The sequence below is a fragment of the Oryzias melastigma genome, linkage group LG23 (genome assembly GCF_002922805.2).
Source record: "Oryzias melastigma strain HK-1 linkage group LG23, ASM292280v2, whole genome shotgun sequence".
Taxonomy (NCBI): domain Eukaryota; kingdom Metazoa; phylum Chordata; class Actinopteri; order Beloniformes; family Adrianichthyidae; genus Oryzias; species Oryzias melastigma.
Genome location: NC_050534.1, coordinates 8,232,513 through 8,250,403, shown reverse-complemented (window position 1 = coordinate 8,250,403; position 17,891 = coordinate 8,232,513). Strand labels below are relative to the sequence as shown.

General features: G+C 39.2%; 2 protein-coding genes across 5 annotated transcripts in view; one reads left to right on the top strand and one right to left on the bottom strand.

Annotated features, from left to right (window-relative positions):
- slc37a3 (solute carrier family 37 member 3) overlaps positions 1–1,170 on the bottom strand; it is a gene marked incomplete in the record, with an annotated part of 13,430 nt that extends 12,260 nt beyond the window's left edge. Inside the window, 1 exon segment of the mRNA XM_024292165.2 lies at positions 1,030–1,170.
- Positions 1,154–15,697, top strand: LOC112152721 (DENN domain-containing protein 2A). 4 transcript variants are annotated; one of them, XM_036210256.1, is made up of 20 exons: positions 1,154–1,369; positions 2,331–2,402; positions 4,736–5,710; positions 5,777–5,868; positions 6,908–7,002; positions 7,072–7,281; positions 7,477–7,570; positions 7,654–7,704; positions 9,043–9,248; positions 9,652–9,761; positions 10,899–10,968; positions 11,591–11,668; positions 11,739–11,879; positions 11,989–12,137; positions 14,129–14,306; positions 14,381–14,422; positions 14,489–14,597; positions 14,738–15,010; positions 15,082–15,168; positions 15,253–15,697. In XM_036210256.1, the coding sequence occupies exons 1-20, from the start codon at positions 1,263–1,265 to the stop codon at positions 15,282–15,284; spliced, it is 3,171 nt and encodes a 1,056-aa protein (XP_036066149.1). In that variant the 5' UTR covers positions 1,154–1,262; the 3' UTR covers positions 15,285–15,697. The 4 variants fall into 4 exon arrangements, with proteins under 4 accessions (XP_036066149.1, XP_024138249.2, XP_036066151.1 ...); XM_024282481.2 differs by having other exon boundaries at positions 4,712–5,710; XM_036210258.1 differs by lacking the exon at positions 1,154–1,369 and adding an exon at positions 1,520–1,808.
- The last annotated feature ends 2,194 nt before the right edge of the window (positions 15,698–17,891 follow it).

Here is a 17,891-nt window from a genome sequence, read left to right as displayed (position 1 = left end):
CAAACAATTTCTACTTTTGTGCAAAAATAATACCTGGTGTTTGATTATTTGTGTTATTTTTTACCTTTTCTTTTTATTTTTGATCGTTCTTGATGTTTGAGGGGAAAAAATTGGGAATAATTTAGTTCTTGTTTGTTCATCTGTAGTTAATAAAGTTCAATTTTAAGTTTTTTTTCTGACTGACTGCAAACATGGCAGTTATAATGTCAGAAATAAATGTCTTCAAGTTGGACTTTCAATCAAAACTTGAAGTAATACATAATTAATATATAATTACTGCCTCCTAATGACAGATTAACTTTTTGAGCGAATTTTTTATACGGGCTGGTAGTTTTTAAGTGACCTTTAGTCTGGGAACCTGTTACTTTATCTGGCAACACTGGTCCTTTGTTGACATAGGAAACATAAGGAACATTTATGTGGTATTCTGCAACACCACCAGTTTAAATACAACCACTGTGTAGCTACATATGACAGTATTTCTATTAGCACCTCAAAATTACAGCAAGCAGCAGACTATCTGTTTCTAATGTGAACAAGGATGATTCTTCTATATTTAAGTAAGCCAGTGTCAATCAAACAGCCACAAAATCAACTAGATAAACAACTAAATCTACTAAATACAAGGCGGACATTTCATCACAAGTAAACCACAACATTCATGATGTCTTTAAACGTAAATAAATTCTCGCCATTTAGCCAAAACAGAAATGTTAGCAAACCAATTAGCTCAGCGGCTGAATATTCACTTATAATGTGATTCTTCTTACATATATATTTAACTTACTCAATAAATAGCTTATTACAACACGAACAAAACATTTATTACCGACTAATATCACTATTATGTTCAGTTTTCTTAGCTAATTTAAGCTAACAATTAACACTTTGTTACAATTTTCTATGACAAAGCAGTTCGCTTTAACACTTTCCGGAACAAGCATGTGAAATTAGACGTCTATAAATATGAATAAAGAACGTAATAAAGGCTTAAGTGACGGATATAAATAGGTAGAAGCATTTTCGTACCTTAAATCGAGGGTTTATGTGGCGAACTAGTGGTGTCTTCTCGGAGTACTGAAGGTTTTTGTTTACTGTCGATTTTAGTGGCAAAGGGGACGCCACCGCTGAACGGTGGCGCACTGCTGCCACCTTCAGGATAGGAGTGGAATTACATCCCTTTTTTATTTTAAACCAAAGCAACACATGGAGACAGCTGTTGAGGTTTCATCACCTGTTCCTCTTGAGTGTTCAGTTGCTCAATGACTATTGGTCAGCGTGGTAACATTTCCCGCACATTTAAAAGCCGCACCGCCAAAAGTGCCGCATTAGAACGCTCCACGTTGCAGCAAGAGCCCCAAATATTTAGGTAAGTTTTCATTACACATATGATTAACAGGACTGATTTAATGAAATTATGTATTTTCTATCTGTTCCCAATTTTCCATGCAACTTTAAGACTAAATATGTGGCATTATGGCAGATTCGGGTTTATAGTCAGCTGTAAAGAAGGGAGGTCAGTTTCAGACGGCGAGGGAGGGAGGAAGTTGTTGCTGGAGGGAAGGAGGGACAGAGAGGGGTGAATGAAATTTTTAGGATTGGAGAAAAGAGGCAGGGAAACTCACTTTGCTAGTTTGGGACCTAACTGTGGCTGTCACATAAAACATCCGCAGAAAACTCAAAATTGCTTGTTTTTTTTTCTGCAATCTGATTTTATATTCGCTTGAACGTCAATGAATCGATATTTTATAGCTAAAGTATACCCCAGATTCACTAAAATGCTCATGGAACCTGTACAATGGATGGAGGTGAGTTATTATTATTTTTCATTTTATATTCAAACTAATTACATTTTTCAAATACAACGATACAATCTGCTTGTAAATGTTTATTTTTAATATACATTTTTAAAAAAGATACAAAGTGGGGTTTTTTCAGTCCTGCACCGTCAGCATCAAGTTCCTGTGATTTTGTCCACATTCATTTTGTTCCTATCAGCTAAACAATTGATGACAGCAGCTTGGAAAGTACAGAGCACTATCTCCAAGGACAGTGAACTTGTGAAACTCTCAAAAGCTTTGAAAATATGTGTAGCCTTCTACAAGTTTTTGTGTTGAAGCGACTAAAACGGAGCAGGAAAGGAAAGAGAAGGTCAAGGAGAGGGTCAATGACCATGCTGACTTAAATGTTTAGCAGTTTCGGGGAATCACGCCACCCAGCTGTCCCCCGTCAGAGCTTCTCCGGCGCAGATGTGTCCAGTCTTTAAGTTGTTTTCATGGTCACGGCTGTGAGGAATGAAGGATAACTGCAGCTCCGTCTGCGTCTCACAGGTGTCCAGCGATCATGGAGGCCGGTGAGAGAATGACAGCCCAGAGAGACCCCATCTACTCCACTGTTAACAGGTTTGTACGGAAGCCCGGAGATGCCAAAAGCAGTGAGCAAGAAAAGAATAAAGCTAAATATTTAAAACAGCTGAAAAGAAAACTTGAAAAAAGAAGTGCTCATGTATTTTATGAATCATGCAAAGCACACAAATTAAAAAAGACTCATGAGAAATATTTATTTTTTAATACATTTTCCTTAAAACAAATTAACATTTGTAACATTTCCTAACAAATTTTGTCCTCATGTTTGGTTGCATGGTGGTGTAGTGGTTCGCCCTTTTACCGCACAGTGACATATCCTGGTTTGATTCCCAGCTGGGTTCTTTCATCATCTCCTCAAACATGTGTAGGGTTCTCTCTGTTTTTCTCCCACAGTCCAAAAATATTCTTCATAGGTTAACTGGTTTAAATGTGGGGTTGACTGATGACCTGTCCAGGGTGCTGCTTTCCTTCGCCCAACACTATCTAGAATAGGCTCCAGCAACCTCATGACCCTGAAATGGGTTTGGAAGGTGGATGGATGGATTTTTCTGTGTGTTGAACTCTGATTATTTCAAATTAATGTTAATTTTGAAGGTTTTTGATCCACCTATTGAACTAACCTGTAGTCATCTACCCTTAAATTGATTTCTGTTTTTGAAGTTCACGTTCTAGACCAGATTAAATCCGGCTCAGGGTTGTAGGTTGGCTTTCTGCAAGTGAGGAGTGCGGGTAATTCAAGGACAAAAAATAAAAATAAAAAAATCAGGCGATACAGACATCTTCAGAACTTGCTGAATCCCTTTTCAGGGTCCTATGGTTGCTGGAGCCTATCCCAGCTACTGCTGGGCGAAGGAAGAATAAATCCTGAACAGATCATCAGTGTGTTTTAGGACCCAAAAAGCACATTCACGATCAAACATAGGTACAATTTTAGAGTCACTAATTCACTTATGAAGCTTGTTTGTGGACTGTAGGAGGAAAGTGGAAAAAACCCACACACAGAAACCAGTCAGGATTTGAACCAGGAGCTTCTTGGTGTGCTAACCGCTCCACCAATCAAACAAAAAAAAGTAAAATCCTAAATTTACATCAGGACTTAATATAAGGTTTTTTTTGAAGGGTGAATCCATAGTATCTGATGGGGGTAGAAGACTTTGGAAGGTTGTCGCAAATGAGAACAGCAGAATGGACTGACATTACAAATAAGAGGATTGAAAGTACATATATTAAAGCTTTTTATATTGTTATTGACTTTAAAACAGCAGTTCTTTGGGGTTAAGTGCCATTATTAATACTTAAAGAAGCTTGAATTTATGTTTTTTTAAATTTTCTGAAACCAGTCTTAAACCTGAGGATCGCAAAAATGTCCAAAAAAGGATATTTGGATGGCGTGAACTGAGATAAAGAATTATCTTTATGGCGAAAACACAAGCTGAAAATAATTCTACGTTCAATTTTTCTTTGGGTTGTCTGTGTTTGTTCATGAATGGGAACCAAAGAACTCCCAATGCTGAGAAATAAGAGGCAGCGCTCAGCTGGCCTTTATTCATCACATCCATGAAGGTCTTTCAACTTGGGGCTACCCATTTCCTCTTGTTTATTTATTAAAAGTTAACAGCCTGATGAAATGGGCCCCAGTCCAAATGTGTGTTTATTTAGCAAAACCGATGAGAAGATGCTCGGCCGTAAGCCTGTCCTCTGGCATTTACTCCCAGGCTGAGTTTTCCCACTGTCCCAAGAAAAAGACGCAGTCTATTCCAAATGACAGTAAAAGCGCAGGAAGTTCTAGTGGTGTGGCGTTTTAGTCATCTTTTGTACGGTGGCCCTGAAGTTCAAATCACACCAACAGATCACTCGATGCAAAAACTAAAAAAAAAAAATAAAAATAAAAAAACATTGCATTTTAGAAATCTAAACAAAATTCACAAAAAAAATCTAACGTTTTGGAAATAAAATGTTAAAAGTGAAACACAATGAGATAAAGTAAAAAGTAGGTACAAAACAGGTTTATAAAATGGATGAATAAAAAGTAAAACAGCAAAAACATAGGTCAAAAATCAGTCATTGTCATCCAATCAACCATGTCACATGGTACCTACCTTTTCCAGTTTCATATCTTGTTATATTATGATTTTTGGAAATAAGTTTTGTTTTCTGAAACGTTTCATATTTAGTTTGCTTGATTTTTACTTTTTTAATTATGATTTTTAATATGTTATTGCCTCAAGTGATTTGTTGGTGTGACTGGAGCTTCAGGGCCACCATACTTTTCTGAGTCTATTTTAGTCCTATATAGTCAGACTCACAGTTTCATATTTTTCTTTCTCATTCCTTTGCCTGTTTAGACTGAAGCTAAGCTGTTTGGACAGAAATTCCTCAGAGGAAAACCGAGAGTTTGGGAGAAGACGCGAGGTGACCCTAAAACTACCCTTCACCCCGTTAGAGAACCTGAACAACCAGCGGGTGGAACCATTGAAGATGGCTCAGAGAGGGCCCGCTTTAGACCCTTATAGCGGTGACACTACTCTCACTTTAGGTTCCAAGTCGTCCAGATCCAACAACATCAAGGACAAGATATCTTTGTGGGAAGGCAAGGAGTTGACTCATTTGGGCACTCTAGGAAAAGGTGTCCCAGTGAAACGGACAGACTCCCTCCCAAAAACACATCAAGCCCCAGAAAAGCAGGGAGTGGTGATCAAAGAAAGGGAAGATTCTGGGAAAGGATACCCAGATCTGAGGCCCTGCTCACCTGATGAAGTGCTCAAACATGGTGGGACGGTTGACAACCAAACGAGGGACGATTGTAGAAGAGTTCCCAAAGAAAAGCATGACCATGAGAAGGAAAACGTGGAGCATCCCAGGGCTTTGAGGCCTAGTTCCTCAGGGACTGAGCAAGTTGGGAGTCTCAGAAAGGGAGGCGACAGGAGGACAACTCAACAAGCAAACCAAGAGAAGCGAGATGTGTTCACTCTTTTTAAAAAGCTGGAGGCGATGGGGGACAACCACCGGAAAATGCCTCCGGAGCTTGGAAACTACTTCAGTCCACCAGGAAAGGACATAAAGGTGGAGGGTAGGCCAAAAGAAAATGAGAATTCCGGGAAGGAAGAGGAGATAGAGCATCAGGACAATGTGTACGCAGAACCTGGAGCACCTCCCATCAACCCCATACCCAAACCCAGACGTACCTTCCAGCACCCGGCGGCAGCTCCGGTGGGAAAGAACCAGGCAGACGGCAGAGGGCAGAGGAACCTGCCCCCGCTGCCATCGCTCTCCTTGAAAACCTCCTCAAAACCTCCATCGGGGTTCTACGGGAGACCCAGAACTGTCCGAGACAACATCAACAGGTTTGAAGGATACAGAAATCAAAGTAAAGGTAATAAGGAGGAGTCAGCTTGTCTTTTATCTTACAGGAGATCAATGGAACTGGAGGACCTTCTGGGGACAAACAGTCCTCTGTTCCGCCGCTCTCTTTCTCAGGAGCATCACTACGAAGACATCCTGGGTCAGACACCTTCTTTAATCTCTATCAGTGCTGTAGATGTCTTATGTTCCATTTTTTTAGCCCCCCATATACCATCTTATGATCTATCGTAAAAGCCTAAATTATGATTACGTCGATTTTAGCCAAAATCTAAAAACTTTCCCTCTAGTTTACAGCCCCCTCACGACCCCAATCTAACAAAAAAAGTGAGCAATAATGGAGCTATCAGCCGTACAGTTTTGAGTCAGAGACCAGCTTGGACGACAAAGATGTACACAGATCTAGTTGTCAACAAGTTGAATGGGGCGGAGCTGGGAGCCCACGGCCCCGCCCAGTGTATTTTCTACATCAGAACTACAAGCACTTTTAAACACCATTTTCTTAGTTCGCTCATCTTAATCTTCGTTATACATGATTTATATATCATTTAGAAAAATGCTACAAGAACGTGTTCACCTCACCCTTGGTTAGATAAGTGGGGTCAAAAGGGACCCGGTGGGTTGTTTTTCTTTAAAATCTGAAAAAGAAAAGCTTTTAAAATGTCAAATTCCAGATAAAAATCATAAAACATGTTTGTTACACTGCATTAAAAAAAAATATAAGAAATTGCAGCTTTTGCATCAAGTGGGGTCAAAAATGACCCCAAGCATTTCCTATGGAATCTCAAGGGTTAGGCCAAGGAGCTTTTGATTCTAATCAACTATGACTGTCATAATTTACAATCACACTTGACACATTTGATACCAACAGTCTCACCACCCAGGAGGCCATTGTTGATAGATTCTTTCGTAGAACAATTTTAATAGAAAGTGATGACTATTTTGTTTATAAAAAAATCATAATATTTAATCATACATTTTGTTTAATTTGTTGCAAAACTGCATTGATTCACATTGAGGTAAATTTTAACAACTCATTTTTTATTAGTGTTTAGCATAAAGTGGTCTCAAATATTTCCATGACCCAAATTTTTAAACTTAAAAGCAGTTTTTGTTAAAGATTGAAGCAAATGATGCAGAGAAAAGTTTAATAAAAAAGAAACGTGCTTCTGTCTGTGCAGATTTGTCCAAAGAGAACGTATATGAAGACATAGAGCTGGAGAGTCAGTGCTCTCAGCAGTCGGTGCCCTCCTCTCCGGGTGCAGACATCAGCAAGGTTCCTGAACATCTTTATTAAAACAAGCAGGCTGCCATCAAATATTCAAACCATCGTTTCTGTCTCCAGGCCTCCAGACCTGCTTTCTTCAGGCAGAACTCCGGCAGGAGCTTCAAGCTTCTAGATTTGAAGAAAGCTCACCAGCAGGTCCAGAGAGCCAACAGTGGGGGGGTTGCATCTCCGCTTCACCTCAGTCCTCCATCCACCCCCACCGGATCAGATCAGGGTCTGTGGCTGGCGGGGGATCCTTACAGCCGCTCTTGCCGCAGGATACCGACGGTCGGTTAAGATGTTTGCTGAGAATCATGTTTTATTGAGGTTTCTGAAGCACGCATTCTTGCTTTAATCGTTTTTTTTGATACATAATATATAGTTTTTAACCCAATGTGGCCTCAGTACATCTGCCAAAACATAAGTCTTACTCATCATTCAGTCTGGAGACTAAAAATCAACACGTTCTGAATTTCTCCGCAGGTTGTGTTGAGGATAAACGGCATATTTGAGGCTCGAAGCCGGAAAAAACACCTGAGAAGGATCTATCATTATTCTGAGACGAGTTCAGGGCGAGGTGATGAAGCCACGCCCACATTTCCCAGTTCAATTTCACACACAGATGTACATATTTCAATGTGTATTTGCTTTTATTCACAGCAACTGATGAAAACAGCGACTCTGAAAGCGAGTTTGAAGAGAGATCTAAAGGTAGATTTTACATTTAGATTTGTACCCTGTAAAGCCAACTACATTAAAGAGTTTACAGAAGATTCTTTTTTTTAAATTTAAGGTGTTTTTTAAACCCTTTGGACAAATCCACAAAAATACTTTGGATTTAGTTAGTTTAAGATACAGAAATATTAACATGAGTGGAAAAAAGTACCTTATTTACCCACTGCCCTAAATTTGATCCATACATTTTTATCATGATGTAACTGTATTATAAAGAAATAATTATCGACAAATTGTACATTATTTTAATACAGCACGTAGTCATTTACAAAAGTGAATAAAAATTCATGAGTTTTTCTCACCATGAAGTTTAAAATATTACCTAAACTTTTTCCCGCCATAAGTGTCATGGAGGCAGCCATTTTGAAGTGAGCAGGAAAAGGCCTTCTACAGCCCCTAGTGGAATGATGATGAACTACAGGGAAGAAAACATGGATAAAGTTATCAATGTGTTTTGAGGAAAGTTTGGATCCTGCTAATGAGATAGGGGTGTCAGAAATGTGTGTATCAAATATGACACAAGTGATTATATAAGGTGAAGAAGCCATTTTAAGGACACAATTTGCATTTTTCAAGCTAGAAAAGTGATTTTTAACTATCTCAAATAGTAAAAATTAATTAAAAAAAGAAAAATTTGACAAAAGACAACTTTGTTTTGGGCATCTTAAGAAAATTGAATCGTTCAGATTTGCAACAAACCTATTTCAGAACATAAAAATCATTTTTTTAAATTCAAATTTGTTCACAACTTCACTTTAAAAAGCTGGAAAGGTGTCTTAGATCAATGGAAGCACGCCTACAAAGCAGATTAAAAAACAGATGTTAGCAAAAAAAAAAGGGATTTCAAATTAGAAAATAAAAACTTGCACTTCTAAAGACCCACTCTGATGAAAATGTGTTTTTAAAAAGGTTTTTGTGGTATTTTTCAGATGATGGAACTTATTTATAAAGGAAATTAAGCTTAAAATTTAATTTCTGAGTATTTCTTCATTCAAATTGATGTGAAACAGAAGCAGATAAAAAATGCCATTTAAAAAAAGGATTGTACTAATAAATAAGTATGTAACTAAGATTTAACATCCATTTTGAAACATTTTAAAAAACAAACATTTTAGAATGAATGTTAATGTGGATTTTCTATTCCCTTTCCTGTCCTCTTTCTCTTCTTTTGTATTTTTGTTCACTCCTGCACAATTATTATGAAAAAGCATTATAAAATACAAAATAAAAACATCACATTTTTTATTTAAATGTCTATATGATTATATTTCTGCAGTATATGCACTGAATCTGTCTCTTACGTGCTCCCATTAGCTCACCGCCAGCGCCTGGTGTCGGTCCAGTCCATTCTGAGCCAGTCCAGGTCGGCACCGCTCCACTACAACGGTTCCCACATCAGGAAGAGTCCTCTGCATCACGAGCTGCACCAGCGCAGGCTGTTTGAATACTTCCTGGTCGTGTCACTGCAGAAATCAAAGGATCAATATCTGCCAGAGGTCACTCAGCAGTTTCCTCCAAAGGTCAGGAAGGTGGTGAATCAGCACTTCAGCTGTCAATCTATAGGGCTGTGCTTTTGAGTTTGATAATTTTAGATAATTAATTGTCTTTTTTTTATTCTATCACTAACTATGATGCCTTTTTTTCAATTCAAACTGCAACAATCAGGAAATTCTATCATATTTACACATTTTTTATTTATTTTTTTTGCACACTAGTGCCTCAGAAATGCCCATTTTCACACTAAAAGAATGGATAAATGAATAATCAGTCGCCATAACACTTTGAATTTGCTATTAAATTCAGTTGTTTTTGCTAATTGCACCAATTCAAACTTTTGTAAAAAGGTGTTTAATCACTTGAATGCACCATCCTCAAGCATATTATAAATTTGAAACATTAAAATGTTGTTTTCTCGTGTTTCAGTTGGAGCGAAGCTTCAAGTTTCTGAGAGAAACAGAAGATCAGCTGAAGATTATTCCTCAGTTCTGTTTCCCTGATGCGAAAGACTGGGAATCAGTGGAAACATATCAAAGGTGGGAATGAATGAAATCTTAAAAAGAAATCTTTACATGTTTTGTTTGTTTGAGCTAAATTGTGGCCAAAAGTTTGGCTTTTTTTGAGAAAAACGAAAACTTATAACTGCAAATGTAGGCTTACATGGTAAATAACACTAAAATTAGACAAAAATCAAATATTACACAAAAAATTCAAGGTAATTATGTAATTAGATGTTGTTTTTAAAGGGAGAGTCTAAGATTTGCATTTGCGTTTTTAAATATGAAATATTTTTATGTTGAAACACTTCGTTTAACCTGAGGTGAAAAAGTCCTTTATAAATATATATTTTTTTCAATTTATTTTTGTTTTTGTGTGCTACTACAAATCATAAGTCGGAAAAAAGTATTTTTATGGCCAACTCAGGCCTAAACATCAGAGATTAAAAAAATATGTGGAATAAGTAAAAATCCAACTCTTTACAGCCAAAATGTGTATTTTACAATAATTTAATTCTGTATGTTTGTTTTAACTCAGTTGTGGCCAAAAACGTTTGTTTATTTGAATAAAATTAATATGAGAAACTGCAAATTCAGGTTTTAGTGCTGAGTAAAATTTGAAATAAGAATAAAAAAAATAAAAGTTTTTAGACCGCATAAAGAAATATTAATGTAATATTTTAAAGGGGAACTGCTTTGTTTTATATGCTTTAAGTTTTAATTTTTTTTCACTTTTTGTTAATTAGGATATAAAAAGTTTTTTATAAATAAAGTTTTATTCCATTTAAATTGGTTTGCGTGCTGCTATAAATCAATTAAGTCTAAAAAACTTTTTTATAGCCAATTCTGACCCAAAATGGTTAAAAAAATGTTTAAAATTTGAAAAGTTTTTTAAATACTGTTTGAAGAAAATAAGAGCTGAGTCTTAAAGAGAAAAATAAAATCTGAATTATGAAAAACATATAGAAAACAATCTGAAGTATTTATTTTATTACTACTCAAATAAATAAGTTTGATTTATTTTTAATAATTTAAACTAAATTTTCAGCTCTAAGCCTTATTTTTTTTTTAAGTTTCCTTATAAAAACCTTTTGATTCTCATTTGGCTCCATCTGCTGCCTACTTTGCATTTGTATATTAAAAAGATGCTCCTTTTTTTGGGCTCCTCTTCCACAGTGAGATGTTTTCCTTTGTTTTGACTGGAGAGGACGGGAGCCGGAAGTTTGGATACTGCCGGCGATTACTGGTAAATGGAAGTGAGCAGAAATAAATAAGTGTGGTGTTGCTGAACAGGAAGCAGCTGAATACCGCCATGGCTGCTGAGTAAATAAGCATGCCAGAATAGTCTAAGTGCCTGTGGGAACGCAGTCCATCCCAGAAGTTCTGGAGGGGAAGGGGGGGTGGAGACTGGGAACTGACCTCTGTATGTCAGGATGTGCATAACTTTCTGTTTATGTTCTGAAAGTTTTGCTTTTGGAATGCTGATGATCGTACATTTTTTGGGGGGGGATCATTCTGAAGTGGGTCTTGAAGACCCACTCCAATAAAAACTGCGTTATTAGCATGTTATTGTGATATTTTTCTCATGGTGGAGGACAGATGTGAAGAATTTTAAGCCCAAAATGTCATTTGATCCGTGTACGACTTCGGAGATCTCTTAGTTATGGGTGATGGGAAGGGGAGGTGGGGTTGCTCTGCACCATCAATGCCACCCACAACTTAAATTTTTGGTTAAAAACCAGTTGGAACGCTTCAAAAATAACACAAAAGATAATCAGAGTTAGTCATATTTCTGACAAAAATTACAACTTAATTATCAATATTTCATATTTTTTGATGTCTCTAAATGTGAGTTTTCTCCATTCCAGCCCAGTGGGAGGGGCAAACGCCTGCCTGAAGTCTACTGCATTGTGAGCCACCTCGGCTGCTTCAACCTGTTCTCCAAGGTAGGTCCTCCCCGCTTCACTGTTTCCGTCTGACCACGTCGACCTGAGTGTGTCCTCGTGCACTCTGCAGGTGCTGGATGAGGTGGAGAGGAGGAGGGCTCTGTCTCCCGCGCTGGTGCAGCCGCTGATGAGAGCCATCATGGAGGCCCAGTTTCCAGCTCCCGGCAGAACCATCAGCATCAAAACGTTCCTTCCTGGTTCAGGGACTGAGGTGATTGTAAAGATAAACACTTTTGCAGACTCCTGCTCTAGATTGTAACACTGTGTGTAAAAACTCCTCCCTACAATAAAAGTTGGGCTAAAACAGCATCTGTCTGCAGGTGATGGAGCTCTGCCGGCCCTCAGACTCCCGTCTGGAGCACGTGGATTTCGAATGTCTGTTCTCCTGCTTGAGCCTGCGTCTCCTCCTGAGGGTCTTCGGCTCTCTCCTGCTAGAACGCCGCATCATCTTCACCGCAGACAATCTAAGGTCAGTTCTCGCCGCGGGTGATCCAGTCTTTCACCTCCTACTTCTAAATATATTTTTTTCAAAATAAAAGCATGAATGATGTTTTCTTAAAAGGGAAGAAATGTGTGTGGCCCGGACTTTAGACGTCCCACAGATGGAGGCTTCGTGCCTGAGGGATACGCTAAGGACAGACTGTGAGGTTGTTGGGGCCGGTTTGTTTGTTCTGCTGAGGAAATCCAATGGGAGGAAGACAGAGGAATGCAGAGTCCAGTGATGTCACTAGAAGAAGTATGCAGGCCAGCTTTTCTCTCTGGGAAATGTTACTTTAGGGCAGGAGTGTCCAACTTTTTTCACTAAGGACCATCCGTCCATTTCCTATAATAGACTTTTCCTATCCGGAGGCATGATGGACTCTGTTCCAGCTGTCTGCTAGCCAAGTACACCGTAGACACCGCTCTGTCGCAGGCATGAAGCCACACATGCTCCCGATTACTAAAGACATTTTAGAATCTCTACTTAACCCATCACACATGTGGGGTTTTTTGTTTTGAGTGAGTGGAAAATCTACAAAAACATGCAAAAAAAAGAGCCAATCAGGAAGAACTTTTGACTAAAGATGGACAGTGAATCGGATCTTTCAAGATGAACCGACACTGACTATGAATCATATCGTCAACTGCTTTTTATGAGCGGTGGGACCTCTTGTGCAGCCAGTTCTACTACCAAGAAGTGCATTTAATTTGTGTTTCCATTGTAGTTTTGTGAATTATGTCCCCTAAAACCACCTCCTCCAAGCACAACAACTTTCCTTTTTTATAAATTCAAGTTTTTTGGGTTTTTTTGCTATGCTAGCATAGCCAGGCTGCCCGTGGGGGGGTCTCCCGCTCCCCCTTATGGGTCTCTCGCAGGCGGGGACCAATTACGGTGGGCGCGGATGCGACTCTGGCCTTTCTCGCCAATCTCCCCAGCTGTGGCTCCTGCTGGGAGTCCCCCATCTCGGCGGGGGTCACCCCCTGGCGGGCTCCCTCAGCTAGCTAACTTAGAACTGGTGCGGACGAAGAGAATCCGACTGTTTTCACTGACTGATTTTAATCGTGAATTGTATTATCAACCACGAATTATGATCTGAATTGAATCGTTACACTCCTGGATATCATCAAATCTATTTTCTATACCCATTCAATCGATTTTGGTGCCTCTGATTAGCGACTTAGGAAACAATTCATTGACATACTGGTTACTTGTCCCTCAATGAGCTATAAATGTCAAAGCATTCTCAGTGGTCTTTTATTATGATTATGCTGTTTTTAGGCAAAAATCAATTGCGTGGTTTTCTAGGAGATCGTTTTTGGCCAGGCCTGTTGTAAGCCCGCCCCCACTTCTCTGTTTATATGCTCTTGTGCTAGCTTACAGCCCCTCACAGCCCCAAATTAACATTAGCAGTGCAACAAAAATGGCGAGCGATATTGGGGCTTTCCAGTCGTACAGCTTTGAGTCAGCTTGGACGAGGAAAACAAAGACATACATGGATTTATTTATCTGCCAGTGAATGCATCAAAATGAGGCCTGTGTCACAAATATAATCTGCTCCTGATTCACAATAATTTAAAGCTAAATTCAAAGTAGTTTTAAGCTAGGTGTGTGAAATTTGTTTTCCACATTTGACCCATCCCCTGGGGAGCGGTGAGCTGCAGACACAGCTGCACTCGTGAACCATTTGGTGGTTTAACTACCCCATCCAACCCTTTACTGCTGAATGTGAAGCAGGGAGGCACTAGATCCCATTTTTCTGCATGGATTTGAACTCACAACCTTCAAGTCTCAGGGCGGACACTCTACCATAAGGCCATTGAACTCGATTTGAATAACGAAATACTCAGAAATGCAATTTTGAGTTCTATTTTCTTTATATATGTCCTCTATCATCACAAATATCTCAGTATCGGAGTGGGTCTTTATTGCGTTAAGCACAAAATAAGACTCACATCGTTCTCTTTGACTCCCTTCTGCAGTACGCTGTCCCAGTGCTGCCATGCGGTCGTGGCCTTGCTGTATCCCTTCGTGTGGCAGCACACCTACATCCCCGTGCTGCCCTCGGCGATGCTGGACATCGTCTGCACGCCGACTCCCTTCATCGTGGGCCTGCTGTCCAGCTCGCTGCCCCATCTCACCGAGCTGCCCCTGGAGGAGGTCAGGAGGGCGAGAAGGGAAGTCCCCATGGTGCTTCAAAGCAGATTGTTCACTTCTGGTTTTCATGTCTGCAGGTGCTCGTCGTGGATCTTGGAAACAGTCGGTTTCTCAGACAGGTTTGTTTGATTTTAAAGCTTTTTAAGACATTTATTTTTCTTTTAATGCTGTTTTTATTCTATTAGTTGGACGATGAGGACTCAATCCTTCCTGCCAAACTCCAATCCGCCCTGGAAAATATTCTGGAGAGGAGAAGAGAACTTGCTAATGAGCGAGGAGGCAATATAAGCGGCGGTGAGACTAAACATTTTGACTTTAGAGTAACAGAACGACAGAAAGTTGCTAATATTGATTGTTGATTAGTTAGAGTTGATCAAAGTGGCATCCTTTTGGGATTATAATCTCAGATTACTAAAACAACCTCATCTTCATAGACTCTGAACACCTCAGCACGGTCGTATCGGAGACTTTTGTGCGCTTCTTCGTGGAATTAGTTGGCCACTATCCGCTCTTCATCACCGGCGAACGCGAGGACGGCTACTCCTCCTCCTCCTCCTCATCCCCCGCTCCCTGCTCGTTTCAACGAGAGGGCTTCCTGAAGGCCATCCCGTCCAAGACTGTACGGCGATTCCTGGAGGTCTTCATGGAGACTCAGATGTTCGGCTGGTTCATTCAGGAGAGGGAGCTTCACAGACAGGCGCTCAGAGGTAAAAGGTCCCACCAGAAGGTAAAGTTTAGCTGGAAAATAGTTGATTCATTTTTTTTGTCTGCACTGCAGGACTTTTTGAAGTGAGAGTGCAGGAATATCTCGATTCGATCCGTGAAAATGAGCACCGGAGGGTCAACAAGTTCCTGAAAGGCCTGGGTATTTGTGTGATCTGAATTGTTTAATATTTTTGGTCTTATATTCTCATCTGAAAGTATTCATGTCTGTTTTGTGTTATTTTAGGAAACAAAATGAAATTTCTTTCCAAGAAATAATCAGGGAAAAAATTGCTCCGACAGTCGGATGAGGAAAAAACTCCCCGCTGAATCAACAAACATAATCATACGACTTTTTTCTGGGAGGCTGTCTTCTTCTCCATTCCTCGCTGTTTCAACAGTTTCAAGGCTGCAAAAGAGAAAGAAAAAAAGAGGTCAATTCAACAATAAAGAAAACTGTTTTTGTGGATATTTGATGGTTTGCTAAAAAAAAGAAGAAGAGCTGCAGTACTTTCTGTATCCATTGGGGGGCAGCAGTGAGTTTTGTCAGAATTTTGACCCTGAGTCTTTTGTGTTCAAAAATGTTCTCCCTCAAAAATGACAACATCATAAAAGGTCCGAATTTTTTAAGAGTTGATTTTGATACAAATCTCCTACAAAATAAAGGCATAAAAGTACTTTGTTCACCCTAATCTTTCGAGGTGTGAAGATTTTAAATCCCCTTTTACATAAAAATCCTTTGACTGTAGGAGCCACTCATGAAAGCCTTAATTATGCAAATAACAACTCTTAACTATTTACACATGTAGTATGTAGTTACAGGGCTCTAGTTAAGCAGAATTAACTAGATCCAAGAGGTTTATGCTGCATTCAAAAAGGTAAAATGTTTGAGTTCCACTGCAAAAGAAGCTGAAGGTCAGGGTTAGGGACTGGTTTCCTATTTTAGTGTGTGAGTCACAGAAAGATGCGAATAAAGGACGACCTCATTGGTGGGGAAATGTAGCACAAGTGCGGAACAAAGAACAATAATGACCTTAACCTTTAGAACCTTTAGTGTTGAAAATGTATTTCTATTATCAATGCATTAGCTGGTAATACACACCCAAATATATCAGAAATATTTTTAAAGCAGAGGATGCCGAAGATGAATCGACGTCATAGAAGTTATGAACCTGATTGGCTAAGAAGAAAAGGCAGCACATTCAAGTATTGGTTTAAATTCCCACTCCAACCATATTTTTGGACTTTTGTAAAATCATTCCCAGTGATCTTTTAATTATGAATGGAACGTTTTAGTCAAAATAAATTTGTGCTTAGCCTTGGGCAGCCATGTTGCATGCAGCGTTAGGGCAGTAGATCAGAAGATTGTGAGTTCAATTTCTGCCTTGCCTTCGGAGTATCCTTGGGCAAGACACTGAACCCCAAATTGCCTCTGGTGGTAGGTGGCACCAGTATTCGGCACTTCCAACATTAAAATGCTTAGGATAGCACAAGGGTTTAAACCTCAAGTACGGTAAGCAAAAAGAGTCAATAATGACCAAGAAAAGCACAGCTTAAAAATGGCATATTGGCCATCAAAAACAGTTTTTTTATGCCCGTCTTGGGACAATACACCAATTTTAAGCACACTTTTCTTGGTGATTATTGACCCTTCTTGCTTGCCATCCTTACTCAAGCTAGTATTAGCGGCGCAAAAATAACAAGTTGTACAGTTTTCCACCAGAGGCCAGACTGGACAAGCGTTGAAGGCTCATAATTTTTCACACACCTAAACATGATGAGTGAGCTGGAGTGGAGAAAAGAGAACTAGGACGCCCATTTCAGTAAATCCATTATTAGTCTGAGCTTTTTCTAGCATCCGGTTTTCTGATCCAATGCAATTTGAATTAAGAAATACTTTAAAGAGAAGGAATACCTGATTATGGCATTTGGGTAATGGAACACCATTGGTTGTATATGAGAATTGAACTGGTTGACCCCTCCCCCTTTGTGTTCCAAACAGGAAGTACCTGCTGGTTCCAAAGTCCAACATCCTGTGGACTTCATTTGAGAAATAAGCAGCTATTACTTAGTCATTAAATTAACATATTTGCGCTAATCTAATTAAAACATTTTTTTTCTTACTTGCTAGTTATTTAAGCAATAAATTGGCCAATGAGATGCCGCAATAAAATTGTGATCTGATGCTGAAAATTTAAGGCGTTTGATTGACCCTGATTTCAAGTGGTAGCGGCGTGGCCTTCCAACAAGCTCACTCCTGATTGGTGAGAGTGGTTCTGATAGAAACGTTAACACAGATTGACTCGGATCAATCACTGCTTAATGATTTCTGCATCCAATACGGTGTATCACAAAAAAATGATAACTAAATTAACTTGATTTGATTGGAGCTGAAAGTAAAAAAAATGTTTAATGCTTAACCCTTTAACACCAGAGATGTCACAGGCGACGTCTAAATAACACATTTTTTGACATGTTTTTAATTGTACACACAACCAACTTGATTCCAGTGGACTCTGAAGTGGAGAAAAATGGCATCCACTTCAGAATTATGTTGGTCGCCTTGATGATAGAAGTGCTACGAGATGTCAGAGAACAGAACCGCTTGAGCTAAAGGGTTAACAAGTATTTTTCAAAATATAACAATGACTACAACAAAAATCACAAACTTCACAGTATCAGAAACAAAGTTTACAGTTTGGAATAAAACGAGACTGCTGGATCTAAATGTGTATGTTTTGCTGGGTAAAATAGGAAACTGTGCTCCCTAGGGAGGGAAATCTGCAGCTGCAGCGTGAGGGTAATACCAGGAAGATGGATGAATGTGTTGATGGAGCCCTCTGAAAAGTTTTTCTTAAAGCCACTCGGGCGAGTTTTGTTTTTGTT

Bases quoted from the DNA above. Each gene is read 5' to 3' on its own strand.
- LOC112152721 (XM_024282481.2), top strand. From the start codon at position 1,263: ATGACTATTGGTCAGCGTGGTAACATTTCCCGCACATTTAAAAGCCGC. The intron at 5,711-5,776 runs GTTTGAAGGATA...TTTATCTTACAG, and splicing joins GTCCGAGACAACATCAACAG to GAGATCAATGGAACTGGAGG. The intron at 9,762-10,898 runs GTGGGAATGAAT...CCTCTTCCACAG, and splicing joins TCAGTGGAAACATATCAAAG to TGAGATGTTTTCCTTTGTTT.